The sequence below is a fragment of the Gossypium raimondii genome, chromosome 10 (assembly GCF_025698545.1).
Source record: "Gossypium raimondii isolate GPD5lz chromosome 10, ASM2569854v1, whole genome shotgun sequence".
Taxonomy (NCBI): Eukaryota; Viridiplantae; Streptophyta; class Magnoliopsida; order Malvales; family Malvaceae; genus Gossypium; species Gossypium raimondii.
In genome coordinates this window covers 1,551,277-1,569,841 of record NC_068574.1, presented here as the reverse complement: position 1 = coordinate 1,569,841, position 18,565 = coordinate 1,551,277, and the positions used below count along the sequence as shown (strand labels likewise).

General features: G+C 34.6%; 1 protein-coding gene and 1 long non-coding RNA gene across 5 annotated transcripts; both read left to right on the top strand.

The window, feature by feature from the left end:
• The first annotated feature begins 2,269 nt into the window (after positions 1-2,269).
• LOC128034113 (uncharacterized) lies at positions 2,270-4,064 on the top strand. The gene is made up of 3 exons (XR_008190214.1): positions 2,270-2,502; positions 2,970-3,056; positions 3,862-4,064. It is a non-coding gene; the product is annotated as an uncharacterized LOC128034113 (long non-coding RNA).
• Positions 4,065-14,541: 10,477 nt separating this feature from the next.
• On the top strand, positions 14,542-18,295 carry LOC105777441 (sphingosine kinase 2). Of its 4 annotated transcripts, XM_012600713.2 has the most exons (10): positions 14,542-15,040; positions 15,119-15,241; positions 15,565-15,665; positions 15,769-15,841; positions 16,210-16,296; positions 16,394-16,471; positions 16,626-16,696; positions 16,816-17,103; positions 17,628-17,750; positions 17,850-18,295. In XM_012600713.2, the coding sequence occupies exons 1-10, from the start codon at positions 14,704-14,706 to the stop codon at positions 18,039-18,041; spliced, it is 1,473 nt and encodes a 490-aa protein (XP_012456167.1). In that variant the 5' UTR covers positions 14,542-14,703; the 3' UTR covers positions 18,042-18,295. The 4 variants fall into 4 exon arrangements, with proteins under 4 accessions (XP_012456167.1, XP_052478190.1, XP_012456169.1 ...); XM_012600715.2 differs by lacking the exon at positions 14,542-15,040 and having other exon boundaries at positions 15,196-15,241; positions 15,766-15,841; XM_052622230.1 differs by lacking the exons at positions 15,565-15,665; positions 15,769-15,841.
• Positions 18,296-18,565: the final 270 nt, after the last annotated feature.

Below are 18,565 nucleotides of genomic sequence, written 5' to 3'. Positions count from 1 at the left end.
CCTCATTTTTCTCAATGAGACAAACAGAATCAGATTCCTGAAATTACTTCAATTATATGAGTACGTTTGACAAATGAGAGTTTTTAAACCATAAAAACCTGTCTGTCCTCTTTCCATTACTAGTAAGGTTGAGTGCCATATGTCTTATGTATGCCAAAATATACGGAAATTTTAAATGATTTTCAATTTTTAAATCTTTATTCATATCAAGTTTTAGGAATTTATTTGCATTGGAAACAGCAATTACAGTGGAAGTGGGAGTTTTGTTTCTGGTTCGAGTTAATTTTGGGTTTATAGTTTGATATTTTTTAAGGTTTTAGTAATTCAAAATTAATGTTTTAGTTATTCCGAGTCAGGTTATTATGGGGTTTGGATTATTTCGAGTTTTGATCATTTTAATCTAAGTCATTCTAGGAGTAAAAGTACAATGGAGGCTTTTGTATTAAAAGTCAGGTTGTAGTTTGCCTCCTTTACTAAAAAAATGGATAAATTAATCATTGTATATTAGATCAAAGAGCAAATTGGTCATTTTGTTAAAATTTTCATCTATTTTTTCTGTTTATAGGTTAGTATGAGGTCCACATGACATTCCATTTATAACTGTCAGGTTATTTCATCAAACATACTAATATTCAATAGTAGAAATAGACAAATTTCTAGCAGAAAGGACCAAATTACTCTTTTATCCAACACACAAAGACTAATTTGTCCCTTTTTTTTTATTAAAAGTAGCATAGTGCAATTTAATTCCTAGTACAAGAGCCTTTATGATACTTTTACCTCATTTTGTATTATTTATTTGAGTGCATTCGAGTTTGAGTCTTATTATTTCGAGTTTGAATTATTTAATTTTTATGATAAATCGGTTTGGATTAAAACTAATCTTTCCTTTTATCTTAAATATGTGTCGCTATAAATAATCATAACTTAAAAATAAATTATTTTATTGTTTTCAATATATAATCATTTTAAATTGATTAAATAATTATTATAAATAAAATATTGTTTTCTCACCCACTTTCTATGGTTGGTATGAATTCTAAGCAAGTGCAATAAAAATAATAAGGGTAAATTATTAGTAAGTTTATGTTTTGATAATTCAATTTTAAAAATTATAAAATTGTCATTAAATTATTCTAAATTTTTCATTTAAGTCACTATGCTATTGAAATCATTGTTGTATGACATTCTTTATTCATACCGCCTATACCAATATTGAAAGTTCTACTTCCACTTTTCTTCAACAATTCATTTTTTTCATGAAACAATTTTGAACTTCACAAATCTACAAACCAAAATTTAAATACATTACTTCTCTAATTTCGATATTAATCTAAGATACGTTCTTCTACTCATCAATGAGTATTAATCCACTGTATCGATCATCGAATCGTCGCTTGAAACTCATTAGTCGGACTTTAAAGAAAAAAAAAACTTAACAACTCAATTACTTAAATAAAAACTTTCGAATAATTCAGTGACTTAAATGAAAGCTTTCGAATAGTTCAATAACCATTTTATACCTTTGAATGTAATTTACCATTAAAAACAACAAACACGGGCTTTATAGGGTTTGATGTGGGCTTCTCTAATTCATCTTTGAAATGCCCAAAAGAAACTTATGGGACTTGCCATTTTTGAGTAAAAAGGTTAAATCATAATTTTTTTCAACCTAATATTTGGTGCATTGATTATATATAATTTTATATATTACTAGTGAATCACATAATGATATATCAACAAAATTGTAATTAAATAAATTTTTTTTTTGCCATATATCATCATTTACTCCATCAATAATGTATTAAATTATATAGTATCAACACATCAAAAACTTCCCTTACTCAACACACATGATGGGATTGATAATTTTTTCATTTTCACTCGTCTCAATTCATTGTAGCAAGTTTTAATGTCAAATATATCACTAATTTCAATTAAACTTAATCATCACAAGTATTGAATTTAATAACTAATTTAATAATTAATTCATTTCAATTTATCAAATCAGAGTTTTAAAGGCAGAGTTAGAAGGGCCAAGTGTAATGGCCCAAATTTGAGGTTATCGGAACAGTGGTTTCGGGACCACAAATCCGATGAGAAAAATTTTATTTTTCTTATATTTTTATGGTCTACAATTTCACAAAATGATTTCGTGAAAATTTCGTTCGAAAATTTCGACGTTTGGGCACTCAATTTAGTCAAAAGGACTAAATTGTAAAAGTGCAAAAGTTGAGTTCTACATGTTAGAGGTGTCCAATTGTTATGAAAATTTAAATTGGAGGTCCTTATATGGTAATTATACCATTGGTAACTTGGTAGACAAAAATGGACATGAGATAAGTGAAATAGAAAATTTTTAAGTTAGGGGCAATTTGGTAATCTAGTAATTAAAATGAATTAAAAGGGAAAAAGATGGCAAAAATCATCATCTTCTTCATATGAACGAAATCAGCAAGGGGGGAAGCCATAGTTAGGGTTTTCAAGCTTCCAAGCTCCATAGTAAGTGATCCCAAGTCCCGTTTTTAATGTTTTTTACGTTTTTGGAGTCCCGGTAGCTTAATTTAGCTTATTCTAGCAATAATTTAACCTAGGGTTTATATTTGGAAAAATACCCATAAGTGAAAAGTGTTTATTTTGATGTTTTATGATAGAATATGAAGCTATAAATTATGTTAAACAACTTTTGCTAAGCGATTTTAAGTGAAAACGAGTAAAACGACATAATCGGTAAAAATACCTAATGTTCATAAGTACATGTTAGAGTGGGAATTTGATGTTGCCATAGAAGGGAAAAATGTTCATAATGTTATAAAACATAAGAATAAGAGATGAAGTTTAATTTCCGAGCCTTGGGGCAAAAATGTAATTATGTAAAAGTTTAGGGCAAAATTGTAATTTTGAAAAGTTAGAGTCGAGGGCTGTTTTGATGAATGTGATTATTAAATAAGTTAAATTTACTATTTTAGATCAAGAAGTACGAAACTCGAGGTTAGACAAAGGGAAGAATAAAGTTGAAGACTAAGTTGGTGAATTTGGCTATAATTGGTACCGAGGTAAGTTTACGGTAAATAAATGCAATATTTCAATATTTATTATCAATGCTGTTATTTTCCAGCAACTATGAATTTATTTGATGATGATCTAAGCATGAAATGATAGAGAATTAAAATTAAAAAGTCTCGTTGATACATAAGGATGGTCTTGGATACGAATGTCATGACATTTGGGTAAAGAGGTCCCATGTAAGACCATGTCGGGACATGGCATTGGCACCGAGATGAGAGGTCCCATGTAAGACCATGTCCGGGACATGGCATTGGCACCGAGATGAGAGGTCCCATGTAAGACCATGTCCGGGACATGGTCCCATGTAAGACCATGTGCAGGACATGGCGTTGGCACCGAGATGAGAGGTCCCCGTAAGACCATGTCGGGACATGGCATGGGCACCGATATGAGAACATCCCATGTAAGACCATGTCTGGGACATGGCTTTGGCATGTTATTATCGGAAGAGACCGAGTATCCTTATTATTCCAATGTAGCTCAACGGGCTTGTAAACGAATCATGTTCATGAAAGTTCAGTTTAAAGCATAAATGGCAAGCTCAGGTAAGTTGTAAGACTTAAGAACTTATTATACTATCAATTGATGTTCAACGATGCAGCAAGAGTTGAGTAAGTTATGCACACAAGTATTCTAAGTAAACAAGTAAGAGAACTAGTATGAGATTAACTAAAGAGTAAATTAGAGATATAGTCACTTGAGTTTTATTATTTGTGTGTAATGTTGTTATTTATTTGCTAGTAAACTTACTAAGCTTTATGCTTACTTCTTTTATTTCTCTTTCTCTTATAGTATTGCAAAGCTACTTCAAGGATCCTAAAGAAGTCGGAGATCGTCCACACTATCAACCACAACTGCTCGGTATTTTATATCGAATCACGTTTGAGTTATGGCATGTATAGGGATTTAGTTATTTTGTATGTTTGTGATTATGATTTTGCTAAAGAATGGTGTGTAAGTATTTGATGATGTATGGTTATTAAAATGGTTAAGTATGAAGGTATTTGTTGTTATAAGAGTCTAGGTGATAAATTATGTATGGAAATCATGAAAGGATGAAATTTTGCAAAGAAACAAAATTCAGGCAGCAACAGTGATGTGACTTTGAAAAATCACCCAAGATAGTATAAAATTAATTAGAGGGTAAATGATATATGGAATTAAATCTTGTTGAGTCTATTTTCATGGAAAAATAACGGTGTAGTGAAAGGAATTTTATATTTTAAGATATGTGAATTTTCGTGAGACAGGGTCAGAACAGTTTTTGGTGTCCCCTGTTTTGAGTTTAGAAAATCATTAAAAATTGTACAAAAATGGTTATGAGTTGAAATTTACATGCTTAGATTCCTTAATGAGTCTATTTTCTGTAGGAACAAGTGGGAATAGCATATGAAAATCCTATAACGAGAAAAGTTATTTTTAGTAACAAGAGGTCAGAATAGTCGAATGGTGAAACAGGGGAGACTTTAACTAATAAACTGTACTAATTGGCTGAACCAAAAATTCTAAAAATTTTATGGTGAGTAGATATATGAGTCTAGTTTTAGGGAAAATTTACGGAATTAAATTTCGAGTTCTGTAGCTCAAGTTATAATTAATTTAGTAACTGCTGCGCGATTGGACAGATTTGCTGTAAATAGTGAAATAAATTTTCAAACCTAGTTTTTATGCTCCGAATTGGTAAGATAAGCTAAGTAATGCCTCGTGCTCGACTCCGGAAACGGTCTCGGGTAAGGGGTGTTACATTTTATTGGTATCAGAGCAGGTTTAGTCGATTCTCGGAAATATGCAGTATGAATAAGAGTCTACCTATACATGCCATACTTATATATTTTGATAGTGTGACGACTCCTGACGATTTTAAAATGTTTTCTTTTATAGTTATGGATCCTGAACGAGCTAGTACAGATGAAGTAGAGAGTAATGCACCTATTCCCTTGAAGGGACGGTGCCATCAGATGTTAATGTTAGTGAAAGACCCGCATCGATAGAGGGAGGAGGAGCTAGAAGCCTTCTTACAAGCCATGATCGATTGGTTTGCCGAGTTCGTTGCAAATGCGAATCCGGCTATAAGACCTCCACCCCTCAAGAATCACAGGTTCCCATGTAGCTTCCCAACTGCGGTATAGTTATCGGAGAGACCACTGTTGATAAGATTAGGAAGCAAAAATTTGAAGAATTTCGCTACCAAAGATGATGATGCAAAAAGCGAATTCGGCTTGAGAATACAATCGGGTTTTGAAGAATTATCTTGTACTCGGAAGAATGTATAAAGTGTGTTGTTTCACTTCTTCGAGATTCACTTACCATTGGTGGAAGACCCTCGTGTCAATAGTACCGAGTGAGAGGGTTACGGGATTTCTTTCGGAGGAGTTTGAAAGAAGTACATCACCGAGATTTATAGATCGAAAAGGAAGGAGTTTCTTGAGCTAAAACAAGGTAAAATGTCGTGATTGAATATGAACGCGAATTTGTCGGACTTAGTAAGTATGCTCGGGAATTTGTATCCACTGAAGCTAACATGTGCAAGAGATTTGAAGATGGGCTTAATGATGACATCCGACTATCAGTGGGTGTATTGGAAATCAGAGAGTTTGTTGTTCTGGTAGAAAGAGCTTGTAAAGTAGAAGACTTGTTAAAAGAAAAAAAGAAGAGCAAAGCTGAAGCTGGAGCGCAGGATACAAAGAAGAGGCAAATGAGTAAATCATTTCAGTCTACATCTAAGAGGCCTAGGGAGCTCTCTAGCGGATCACATTTTCCACATATATATTCTGGTCGAAGCAGAAGTAGAAGATTCGAGGGTTTTAGAGCTCAAACCACTACAGTTGCAAGTACAGGCAGTACTCGACCTCCTAGGCCTGAATGTTCTCAATGTGGGAGACGCCACCCCGGAGAGTGTAGAGCAGGTGAAAATGTTTGTTTTAGATGTGGAGCATCCGATCACTTTATTCGGGATTGTCCTAAAACAACTAAAAGAGAAGAAATAACGAGTGCGAGATCAGGTAATGCTCCTACCAGAGGTAGACCGCAGAGAAACCAGAGTGGGGCGAGTAATGAGGTGCATCCAGAGATTCAGCGGTTAGATCAGATGTTAGAGCACCTGCAAGATCATATGTTATTCGAGCTCGTGAAGAGGCGTCCTCTCCTGATGTAATTGCGGGTACATTTTCTCTCTATGATACTACTGTTATTGCATTAATTGATCCTGGCTCTACACATTCATATATATGCACAAAATTAGCATTTGTTAAAAATTTGTCTGTTGAACCTACTGAATTTATGGTTAAAGTCTCGAACCCCCTGGGCCAGTTTGTGATGGTGGATAAAGTTTGTAAAAATTGTCCACTGATGATAAAAGGTATTTGTTTCCCGGTTGACTTGATGTTATTGCCTTTTGATGAGTTTGATGTGATATTGGGCATGGATTGGTTAACTCAAAGATGACGCAAAGAGTAAACCGTAGACAGAAATATGTTGTACTGAAGTGCCAGAATGGAGAATTACTTCGGGTTAAATCTGATCAGACAGATGAATTATCTGATGTAATTTCAGTTATGACAGCTCAGAGGTGTGTTAGAAAAGGGTATGATGTTTATTTGGCGTATGTGTTGGATACTAAAGTATCTGAGTCAAAGATACAAGCAGTGCCAGTTGTATGTGAATTTTCTGATGTGTTTCCAGAGGAATTACCAGGGTTGCCACCAGAAAGAGAAGTGGAATTTTCTATAGATTTGATTCCGGGAACTGCCCCAATTTCCATAGCTCCGTATCGTATGGCTCCTACAGAATTAAAAGAGTTAAAGGCACGATTCTGTGAACTTGTTGATGAGGTTTTGTTCGTCCGAGTCATTCACCTTGGGTGCTCCGATTACATTTGTGAAAAAGAAAGACGGGTCTTTGAGATTGTGTATTGACTATGACTTAATAAGGTAACTATAAAGAATAAGTACCGTTGCCTCGAATTGATGACTTATTTGATCAACCTGAAAGGTGCCACAAGATTTTCAAAGATTGATCTCCGATCGGGTTATTATCGATTCACGGGTAAAAGAGCGGATGTGCCAAAGACGACTTTCGAACCGGTATGGGCATTATGAGTTTCTGGTTTGCCGTTTGGGTTGACTAATGCACCTGCAGTATTCATGGATTTGATGAATCGGATATTCAGACCGTATCTAGATAGGTTTGTAGTAGTTTTTATTGATGACATTTTAGTTTATTCTCGGGATGAAACTGAGCATGCAGAACATTTGAAAATAGTGTTGCAAATTCTGCGTGAAAAGAAACTTTATGCTAAATTCAGTAAATGTGAATTTTGGCTTCGAGAGGTAGGTTTTCTCGGACATATTGTATCTGCAGAAGGCATCAGGGTAGATCCAAGTAAAATCTCAGCTATTGTCAATTGGAGTCCACCGAAAAATGTATCTGAAGTTAGAAGTTTCTTGGGATTAATGGATATTATCGGAGATTTGTGCTGGGGTTTTCTATGATAGCTTCTCCAATGACTCGTTTATTACGAGAAAGATGTTAAATTTGAATGGATGATAAATGCCAACAAAGTTTTGACCGATTGAAGAAATTGTTGACTAAGCTTTTGTGTTGGTACACCGAATCGGGTAAGGAATTTATTATTTATAGTGATGCATCATTAAATAGTTTGGGTTGTGTCTTGATGCAAGAAGATAAAGTAATAGCCTATGCTTCAAGACAACTTAAGCCACATGAAAGAAACTACCCGTACATGATCTCGAGTTAATGCTATTGTATTTGCATTGAAAATATGGCGGCATTATTTGTATGGTGAAAAGTGTCATATTTATACTGATCACAAAAGCTTGAAATATTTGATGACACAGAAAGATTTGAATTTGAGACAACGCAGGTGGCTTGAATTGATAAAGGATTATGATTTGGTTATTGATTACCATCCGGGTAAGGCTAACGTGGTAGCTGATGCTTTGAGCCGAAAATCTCTATTTGCTTTACGAGCTATGAATGCCCGGTTGTCACTGACTGATGATGGTTCAATCATAGCTGAAACGAAGGCTAAATCGATGTTTCAATCAACAAATATGTAAGGCTCGAAAAATGATGAGAAGTTACAAGCTAAACGGTACAATGTGAGTCGTAATGATTCGAATTTGATCGAGACCGATGGTTGTTTATTATTCGGAGGCCGAGTATGTGTACCGAAGAATTTCGAGCTTATACAGAAGATTCTACACGAGGCCCATAGCGGTACTATGTTTGTACATCCGGGAGTAATAAAATGTATAATGATTTGAAAAAGATGTATTGGTGGCGGGTATGAAACGTGATATCTCCGAGTTTGTATCAAGATGTTTGGTATGTCAACAAAGTTAAAGTGAACATCGGTACCTTGGGTTGCTTCAACCAATCACTATACCGGAATGGAAATGGGAAAGAGTCACTATGGATTTTGTATCCGGGTTACCGATGTTTCCAAAGAAGAAAGATGCCATTTGGGTAATTGTCGATCGATTGACAAAGTCCGCGACTTTATTCCGTATGTATGGATTATTCTTTAGATAAATTGGTGAATTGTACATATCTGAGATTGTTAGACTACATGGAGTGCCTGTCTCCATTATATCAGATAGAGATCCCCGATTTACGTCTCGTTTCTGGAACAAATTACAAGAAGCTTTGGGTACTCAGTTGTATTTCAGTACTGCATTTCATCCTCAGACAGATGGCCAATCTGAGCGTGTAATTCAGGTATTGGAAGATATGTTCCGATGTTGTGTATTAGAATTTCAAGGTAATTGGGAAAGGTATCTACCTTTGATTGAATTTGCTTATAATAACAGTTATCAGTCTAGTATTAAAATGGCTCCGTATGAAGCTTTGTATGGTAGAAAATGTAGAACACCGTTATATTGGACAGAGCTCAGTGAAAAGAAAATACACGGGGTTGATTTAATCCGAGAAACAGAAGAAAAAGTCAAGCTGATTCGAGATAGTCTAAAAGCAGCTTCCGATCGACAGAAGTCATATGCCGATCTTAACCGAAGGGAGATTGAATTTCAGGTGGGTGATAAAGTATTCTTAAAAGTGTCTCCTTGGAAGAAAGTTCTCCGGTTCGGTCGAAAGGGTAAATTGAGTCCAAGATTTATCGGACCATATGAAATCATAGAAAGAATTGGACCGATTGCTTATCGATTGGCTTTACCACCAGAACTCGATAGAATCCATAATGTTTTTCATGTATCTATGCTACGACGATATCAGTCAGATCCTTCACATGTTATTACTCCAACAGAAGTAGAAATTCAGCCGGATATGACTTATAATGAAGAACCGGTTAAAGTATTAGCACGAGAAACAAAGGAGCTTAGAAACAAAAAGGTAAATCTGGTGAAAGTGCTATGGCAAAAGCACGGGATTGAGGAAGCAACATGGGAACCGGAAGAGACAATGAGGAAGCAATACCCGAATCTCTTTACTGGTAAGATTTTCGAGGACGAAAATCCTAAAAAGGGGGGGAGAGTTGTAATGGCCCAAATTTGAGGTTATCGGAACAGTGGTTTCGGGACCACAAATCCAATGAGAAAAATTTTATTTTTCTTATATTTTTATGGTCTACAATTTCACAAAATGATTTCGTGAAAATTTCGTTCGAAAATTTCGACGTTTGGGCACTCAATTTAGTCAAAAGGACTAAATTGTAAAAGTGCAAAAGTTGAGTTCTACATGTTAGAGGTGTCCAATTGTTATGAAAATTTAAATTGGAGGTCCTTATATGGTAATTATACCATTGGTAACTTGGTAGACAAAATGGACATGAGATAAGTGAAATAGAAAATTTTTAAGTTAGGGGCAATTTGGTAATCTAGTAATTAAAATGAATTAAAAGGAAAAAGATGGCAAAATCATCATCTTCTTCATATGAACGAAATCAGCAAGGGGAAGCCATAGTTAGGGTTTTCAAGCTTCCAAGCTCCATAGTAAGTGATCCCAAGTCCCGCTTTTAATGTTTTTACGTTTTGGAGTCCGGTAGCTTAATTTAGCTTATTCTAGCAATAATTTAACCTAGGGTTTATATTTGGAAAAATACCCATAAGTGAAAAGTGTTTATTTTGATGTTTTATGATAGAATATGAAGCTATAAATTATGTTAAACAACTTTTGCTAAGCGATTTTAAGTGAAAGCAGTAAAACGACATAATCGGTAAAAATACCTAATGTTCATAAGTACATGTTAGAGTGGGAATTTGATGTTGCCATAGAAGGAAAATGTTCATAATGTTATAAAACATAAGAATAAGAGATGAAGTTTAATTTCCGAGCCTTGGGGCAAAAATGTAATTATGTAAAGTTTAGGGCAAAATTGTAATTTTGAAAAGTTAGAGTCGAGGGCTGTTTTGATGAATGTGATTATTAAATAAGTTAAATTTACTATTTTAGATCAAGAAGTACGAAACTCGAGGTTAGACAAAGGGAAGAATAAAGTTGAAGACTAAGTTGGTGAATTTGGCTATAATTGGTACCGAGGTAAGTTTACGGTAAATAAATGCAATATTTCAATATTTATTATCAATGCTGTTATTTTCCAGCAACTATGAATTTATTTGATGATGATCTAAGCATGAAATGATAGAGAATTAAAATTAAAAAGTCTCGTTGATACATAAGGATGGTACTGGATACGAATGTCATGACATTTGGGTAAAGAGGTCCCATGTAAGACCATGTCTGGGACATGGCATTGGCACCGAGATGAGAGGTCCCATGTAAGACCATGTCTGGGACATGGCATTGGCACCGAGATGAGAGGTCCCATGTAAGACCATGTCTGGGACATGGTCCCATGTAAGACCATGTCTGGGACATGGCGTTGGCACCGAGATGAGAGGTCCCCCGTAAGACCATGTCTGGGACATGGCATGGGCACCGATATGAGAACATCCCATGTAAGACCATGTCTGGGACATGGCTTTGGCATGTTATTATCAGAAGAGACCCGAGTATCCTTATTATTCCAATGTAGCTCAACGGGCTTGTAAACGAATCATGTTCATGAAAGTTCAGTTTAAAGCATAAATGGCAAGCTCAGGTAAGTTGTAAGACTTAAGAACTTATTATACTATCAATTGATGTTCAACGATGCAGCAAGAGTTGAGTAAGTTATGCACACAAGTATTCTAAGTAAACAAGTAAGAGAACTAGTATGAGATTAACTAAAGAGTAAATTAGAGATATAGTCACTTGAGTTTTATTATTTGTGTGTAATGTTGTTATTTATTTGCTAGTAAACTTACTAAGCTTTATGCTTACTTCTTTTATTTCTCTTTCTCTTATAGTATTGCAAAGCTACTTCAAGGATCCTAAAGAAGTCGGAGATCGTCCACACTATCAACCACAACTGCTTTCGGTATTTTATATCGAATCACGTTTGAGTTATGGCATGTATAGGGATTTAGTTATTTTGTATGTTTGTGATTATGATTTTGCTAAAGAATGGTGTGTAAGTATTTGATGATGTATGGTTATTAAAATGGTTAAGTATGAAGGTATTTGTTGTTATAAGAGTCTAGGTGATAAATTATGTATGGAAATCATGAAAGGATGAAATTTTGCAAAGAAACAAAATTCAGGCAGCAACAGTGATGTGACTTTGAAAAATCACCCAAGATAGTATAAAATTAATTAGAGGGTAAATGATATATGGAATTAAATCTTGTTGAGTCTATTTTCATGGAAAAATAACGGTGTAGCGAAAGGAATTTTATATTTTAAGATATGTGAATTTTCGTGAGACAGGGTCAGAACAGTTTTGGTGTCCCCTGTTTTGAGTTTAGAAAATCATTAAAATTGTACAAAAATGGTTATGAGTTGAAATTTACATGCTTAGATTCCTTAATGAGTCTATTTTCTGTAGGAACAAGTGGGAATAGCATATGAAAATCCTATAACGAGAAAAGTTATTTTAGTAACAAGAGGTCAGAATAGTCGAATGGTGAAACAGGGGAGACTTTAACTAATAAACTGTACTAATTGGCTGAACCAAAATTCTAAAATTTTATGGTGAGTAGATATATGAGTCTAGTTTTAGGAAAATTTACGGAATTAAATTTCGAGTTCTGTAGCTCAAGTTATAATTAATTTAGTAACTGCTGCGCGATTGGACAGATTTGCTGTAAATAGTGAAATAAATTTTCAAACCTAGTTTTTATGCTCCGAATTGGTAAGATAAGCTAAGTAATGCCTCGTGCTCGACTCCGGAAACGGTCTCGGGTAAGGGGTGTTACACCAAGTAGGATCTTAACCCCCTAAAATAGAATCTCTTTACAAAATATAAAAAATTTAAGTTAATATGGTGACAAAATTACATTTTGCTTCCCCTAAAATAAAGTACCCAATTTCGACCCTTCCAAAAATAAGAAATTTACAGTTTACTCCCTCAAAAATTTAATTACTTCCTCATGGGCTCCCTATCAAGCTTTAAATAAATGATTGTTGCATAATGAACAAAACATTGATTAAAAAACCCCTCCAAATCAGAGCTTATTTAATCTCCAAAACATGAAGTAGGTGATTCCCGTAAATTAGATTTAGAGTTGGTAGAGTTGACCAATTTTAAAGAATGTCCTCAACACGTGCCATTTATGGAGCGTGGAGCCGTAACAAAGCTCATAGTAAGTTAGGTGTAATGTCCCGAGAACCCGCACACCTCGGGGCTGCGCAATTGCTTCATCATCTTCTCATCATTTCTGCTACGCTCCACGCGCCCTTTCAGTTTTATGGGTTACATTTCATTCAGGTTAAAATATGTTATAAGTCCCTATACTTTTTGAAAATTTGGAATTTAATTTTTGTACTTTTATTTCTAGGAATTTAGTCCCATTATTTTTCAGATTTCAAAATTCAGGTCCAACTGTTAACACTATTAGAATTATTTTGTTGAATTCAAGATCATTACAATGTCATTTTTTAGTTACATTGCTACCAAATGAGGTTTTTTTTTTTCAAAAATATCACACCAACAAATTTAACGAAAAAGTTGACAATGTTAACAGTTGGACCTTGATTTTGAAATTTGAACAATAAATTGACTAAATTCTTAAAATTAAAATATATAAACTAAATTCTAAATATGTGAAAAGTACAAGTAATTTATGTCATATTTAGCCTTCAATTTATTTTCTTATTTAGTTTTAAAAATGATAAAAAGTTAATGTACAAATATTTAACATAATATTATGGATCTTGCTAATTCTTATTTATAATAATATTTTATTTTGACAAAATGGAAAAAAATCTAATACTTATGAAGATTATTATAGAAAGAATTCCCATGCAAACAAGGTCTAATTCTAATTTTAACCTTGAAATTTAAGATTTTTTTTTTAATTTGACAAAATTTACTTCTCTAGTTAGACAAATCCAACCAAATAATATTATTAATTGTTGTCGGTAAAATAATAACAATTTAAACTAGAATAAATTTAGACACGATATACACATGTTAGCACTTAATCTAGAATAATTATGGAAGAGAAAGTTCCGAATGCCTCAGCCGTGCCATTATAACGAAGGCCTCGCTGGAAATGATGTGAATTTATTTACTGTAATTTGATCATATGATTATAATTACGTGAAAATCCATCAATCATGTCTAACCGATAATAGATTTACATGTCAATCGAATGCTTAAGACTATTTAAAAATTTCATTAACAACAACTAATTATTTTATGAGTAAACTACACCCAATAGCACTAAAGTATTAGTAAGTTTACATTTTGGTCACTCAATTTAAAAAATTTACAAAATGATCACTAAACTATTCAAAAATTATAATTTAAGTAGTTTGGTTGTTGAAATCACTGCTGTATAATCTTCTCTGTTCATATAGTCTATACTAATTGAAAACTCCCAGTCCCTTCTCTTCTATAGGTTATTTTGTTTTATGAAACAATTTTGAACGTCATGAATCTGCAAACCAAAATCCAAACAATTTTATTCCCTAATCTTCGACAATGATCGTCAGATCGACTTGGATCTAATATATGTTCTTCTACTCGTTGATGGGTATTGATCTACCATACCAATTGTCGAATAGTCACTTATATCTTGTTAGCTGAACTTTAAAAAAAAATATCCTAGTGACTTAAATAAAAACTTTCGAATATTTCAGTAATTTAAATGGAAACCTTTAAATAATTCAATGACCATTTTGTATCTTTTTGAAGTTGAGGGACCAAAACATAAACTTACTAACAATTTAGTAGCCTTGGGTGTAATTTACTCTTATTTTATTAAATTAGAACTAACAATAATATTATAGAAGCATAAGAATCAAATTATACCAAATTAAAACATAGTAAAAGTACTAAAAACATAATTAGACCACAAACAAATAGTACTAGCGCGTGAGAGCGTGGTCTAATCAACAGAAAGACACGAGAGAAAGAAAGCAAAAAGGCCAAAAAAACGTCCAGCTTGACGTAAAAAGCGAGGCAAAACAAAAAGGATGCCGTATTAAACCCGGTTCTCCATTCTAAGCCGGACCGAAACTCGCCGCCACCTTCCTCCCCTCTCCTTACTAATAACAACAACAAGCTGTCACTTGTGAGACAAATACGAACCGTCTTTCAAGCCGGTCAACTCTATGGATCAAGGCGGTCAGCTCGATAACCTCTCCCCTATACTATCGGACCAAGTCCTAGTCAACGGCACTGCCGTCCCTCTCACGCTCACCGGCGACGGGAAGCTCCGGTTTTTAGGTAAACGTCAACGGTGCTTGACCTTGGAGAAGGAGGTACTCGGATTCGCTGTGGAAGAAGGTTCCAGAATCCGAATCAAGGCCGTCGTGGAAGAGAGAGAAGGAATCTGCTGTTGCGGGAACAGGGGAGATTTGGTGAGGGAGAGCTTTGTGTTCGAGCCTCTATCAGAAGATTCACTCGCACTCTGGTCTCAGAAGCTTAGGGATTACATTGATTCTCTAGGTACAATTTATTTTTTTCAAATTTTGTAAAATTTTATTTATTGTTCATAATTTTTTTCTTGTTCAAATATCAAAACAGGTCGACCAAAGAGATTATTAATATTTTTGAATCCATTCGGAGGAAAAAAATCCGCCACTAAAATTTTCTCAGAAGATGTAAAACCTTACCTTGAAGATGCTGATATTCAAATCACCGTCATAGGTTTGGATTATTATTTATTTTTCCACTATATTCCTGTTTTAATCAATCTTATTACTAGGAATGGATATCGGTTTGGTACAAGAAACGAAAATTAGAACATTAATTGTTAGTCTTATTGAATTGTTCGTTTTACTTAATAATTTTACGATAAACGGTATGCTAATGGAATCGTAAGTTTTACTGAATTAGATTGCTGGTATTATTGTGCTTACCAATTCAAAAATCGCTAGGAAGATAGAGATTTTTGGTGAAAGAGGTTTTAATTTAGCAAATTTCTGTTCATTGTATAGTGATTTTGATGATAACTACATGAATTTTCTCAGAAACTAAGCATCAGCTGCATGCAAAAGAAGTCGCCAAAACTATGGATTTATCAAAATATGATGGTATTGTCTGTGTTAGTGGAGATGGGATTCTTGTTGAGGTTGGTTTGAATTCTGAAGTTTTGAGTAGTGCATTATTATAGAGTGTAAACTTTCATGGCTTTAATTTTATTTATGTCAGTAGTTGTTGTAACTTTTTAGTAGGTGGTAAATGGACTGCTTGAAAGAGAAGATTGGAGTGCTGCAATAAACATGCCTATAGGAATGGTTCCTGCCGGTTTGTTTTCTATCTATCGCCATGTTAGTATAAGTTAAAATTTTCTTAGACATGATTTGAGGATGCAAGTTCATCTTTGGGTTGTGTTTCGCAGAAATTTCTTGCAATGATTTGCTGGTTTCATGTATGTGGCACATATAAGATATTTACTTGGCCATGTAAATTGATTGTTGTGTGTGTTTTTTTATCTCAGGCTACTAAAACTCGATTTGTTGCTCTATTAAGTTTGTGTTGGTTCCTCATTACGATTACTGGTTGTTTTGATTCTCTTTCCCTAGTTAATTATCCTTGAGGGAATGACCATATTTGGTGAACTATAGTGACTTATTTAGCAGTGTTGATTTGATTGTAAATTTCTGGGGCTGCAGGAACAGGAAATGGCATGGTTAAATCTTTGCTGCATGCAGCAGGTGAACCATGCTGCGTATCTAATGCCATTCTTGCTGTTATCCGAGGTTAACGCGGGTGTCTATGATTTCATTGAGAATAGCAAAAAAATTGTATTTCATTTTGGGTGAAGAAATTCTTGGTTGAACGTTTTACTCCTGGCAGGTTATAAACATTCGCTTGATGTAGCTACCATCTCGCAAGGGAAAACGAGGTTTTTTAGTGTCTTGATGCTTGCTTGGGGTATGTCGATTCTTCCTTTGGATTGCATGTTTATTTGCTACGTTTGATCTGGATCTGTTGGCAATAAGTTTGGTGATGTATTGATTTGGTTTTGACTACTGATCACAAACTTTAAAAGTACTGCAGCTTTTACTTGGATTTTCTTTTATTTCAGGTCTGATAGCAGATATAGACATTGAATCCGAAAAATATAGGTGGATGGGGAGTGCTCGTCTCGATTTCTACGTGTGTCCCTTCATGTTATCTGGTTTTCTGCTCTGCGCCTCATTTAGGGCACAGCTTGTGTGGCACTATGATATGATTTGGGTTTCGTAATTGGAATAATTTCTGTGTTGCCTGTGTAGGCTATTCAACGAATATTTCATTTGAGGCACTACAATGGACGTATTTGTTTTGTGCCGGCCCCTGGCTTTGAAGATTATGGGGAGCCAATGAGTTATCATTGTAAACCTACTGATGAAGAAAGCCCAAAGCAAGAGGAGTCTTTGAAAACTCAACAGCATGGATACCTTGGGTCTGATGTTAAGTTGGAGGACATGCATTGGAGGACTATTAGTGGACCATTTGTTTCAGTCTGGCTCCATAATGTACCATGGGGAAGCGAAGATGTCATGGCTGCACCAAATGCAAAGGTTTATTTTACACTCACCTTCGAACATAGTCATTTATTATATTAACCGTAAAAAAATTTTCTTCATTCGCTACAATGTTCTGCTTCATTCATAACCAACAGTCAAATTTCAGTTCTCCGAATGCCGCTGACGTGAAAGTCGAAGAACAGATACCTGCTATGTTTCTTTTGTTCTTCTTACCATTTTTACGGGGTATATATTAGCGCACCATGCAACGCGAAGCAATTGAAATTTTCACTCTATAATCTATAGCATAGATGCCCTGTTGATCTGGTGAAAACTGTTTTCATGCTTCTGAATTTTCGGGAGCTCTATGGTTTTGAGAGAATAACTATTGTGTAGAATGTGCAGAGCTCAGAACCTTGTTTCACCTCTACCAGTTTCGATTTCTACCCACAGCCATACCAAACTTAATCTATGCAATTTACTTTTGTTATGTTGATTTACAATAGAGGTTTGAACTATTCAGATTGATTTCCGTTTCTAACATTTATAATTACTTTGTTTGTCGGATGTGATCGCAGTTTTCAGATGGTTATTTGGACTTGATTATGGTTAAGGGCTTGCCAAAATTAGCCTTGCTGTCAATGATGTCAAATATGAATGACGGGAGTCATGTCGAATCACCGTATGTTACATACATTAAGGTGAGTTCACAAATGATACATACATAAGGTATAGCAGAGATTATTATATCTCTTTTATGATGGAGCTATCCATGATATGTTCTATGACTAAAACTACAGGTGAAGGCATTCATTTTGGAACCCGGTACCCGAGTTGAGGACCCAACGAAGGAAGGGATCATAGACTCGGATGGTGAAGTCATCGCAAGGGGAAACGTAACGTACAAGGGTAATCAAAAGCCACTTATGGCCTATGATAAGGTTCAAATAACTGTGGATCAAGGTTTGGCTACTCTCTTTGCACCTAAATAGGGACATTGTTTTGATCTTCAAAGTTTCATATGATGATGGTCGCGGGTCCTTTTACGACTTACGAATCCAAACCGATCTGATTGAATCGACCGAATGCCTCTCGTTTCATACTCAGTTTCAATTTAAACAATCTAAATTTCAGTGTAGCCTTCAATATTTTAACTAATAATCGCACTCATATATCGAACTTACTTCGTCTGTCATTTGCTATTATTGATTCTCAATAATAAGATTAAAGGAAGTTAAATTGTTTACTATTAAGCATTTGTGAGATTTGCTTAGTATTAGTTGATGTCTTTTTGAAAAATCTGAGTTAACTTGACTCGAAATTCAGTTCAAACTTGATTGATGTTAGAGATTGAGTTCAATTTGAGATAAAAATTGAACTGTTCCGAGTTTGCTCGACTAGCTTTGATTAAGCCCTTTTATCTAGCAACAAACGAGTTTGATTTATACACTTTGCTTCAGGCCAAGTTTTTTATGTTCAAGTTTAAATTATTTATGCTTGGTTATTTGATTTAAGT

What these genes read in the sequence shown, in the direction of transcription:
- LOC105777441 (XM_012600713.2), top strand. Translation starts at nt 14,704, where the DNA reads ATGGATCAAGGCGGTCAGCTCGATAACCTCTCCCCTATACTATCGGAC. An exon ending in CATTCTTGCTGTTATCCGAG is followed by an intron (nt 16,297 to 16,393) that starts GTTAACGCGGGT and finishes TACTCCTGGCAG; the next exon opens with GTTATAAACATTCGCTTGAT. An exon ending in CGTATGTTACATACATTAAG is followed by an intron (nt 17,751 to 17,849) that starts GTGAGTTCACAA and finishes CTAAAACTACAG; the next exon opens with GTGAAGGCATTCATTTTGGA.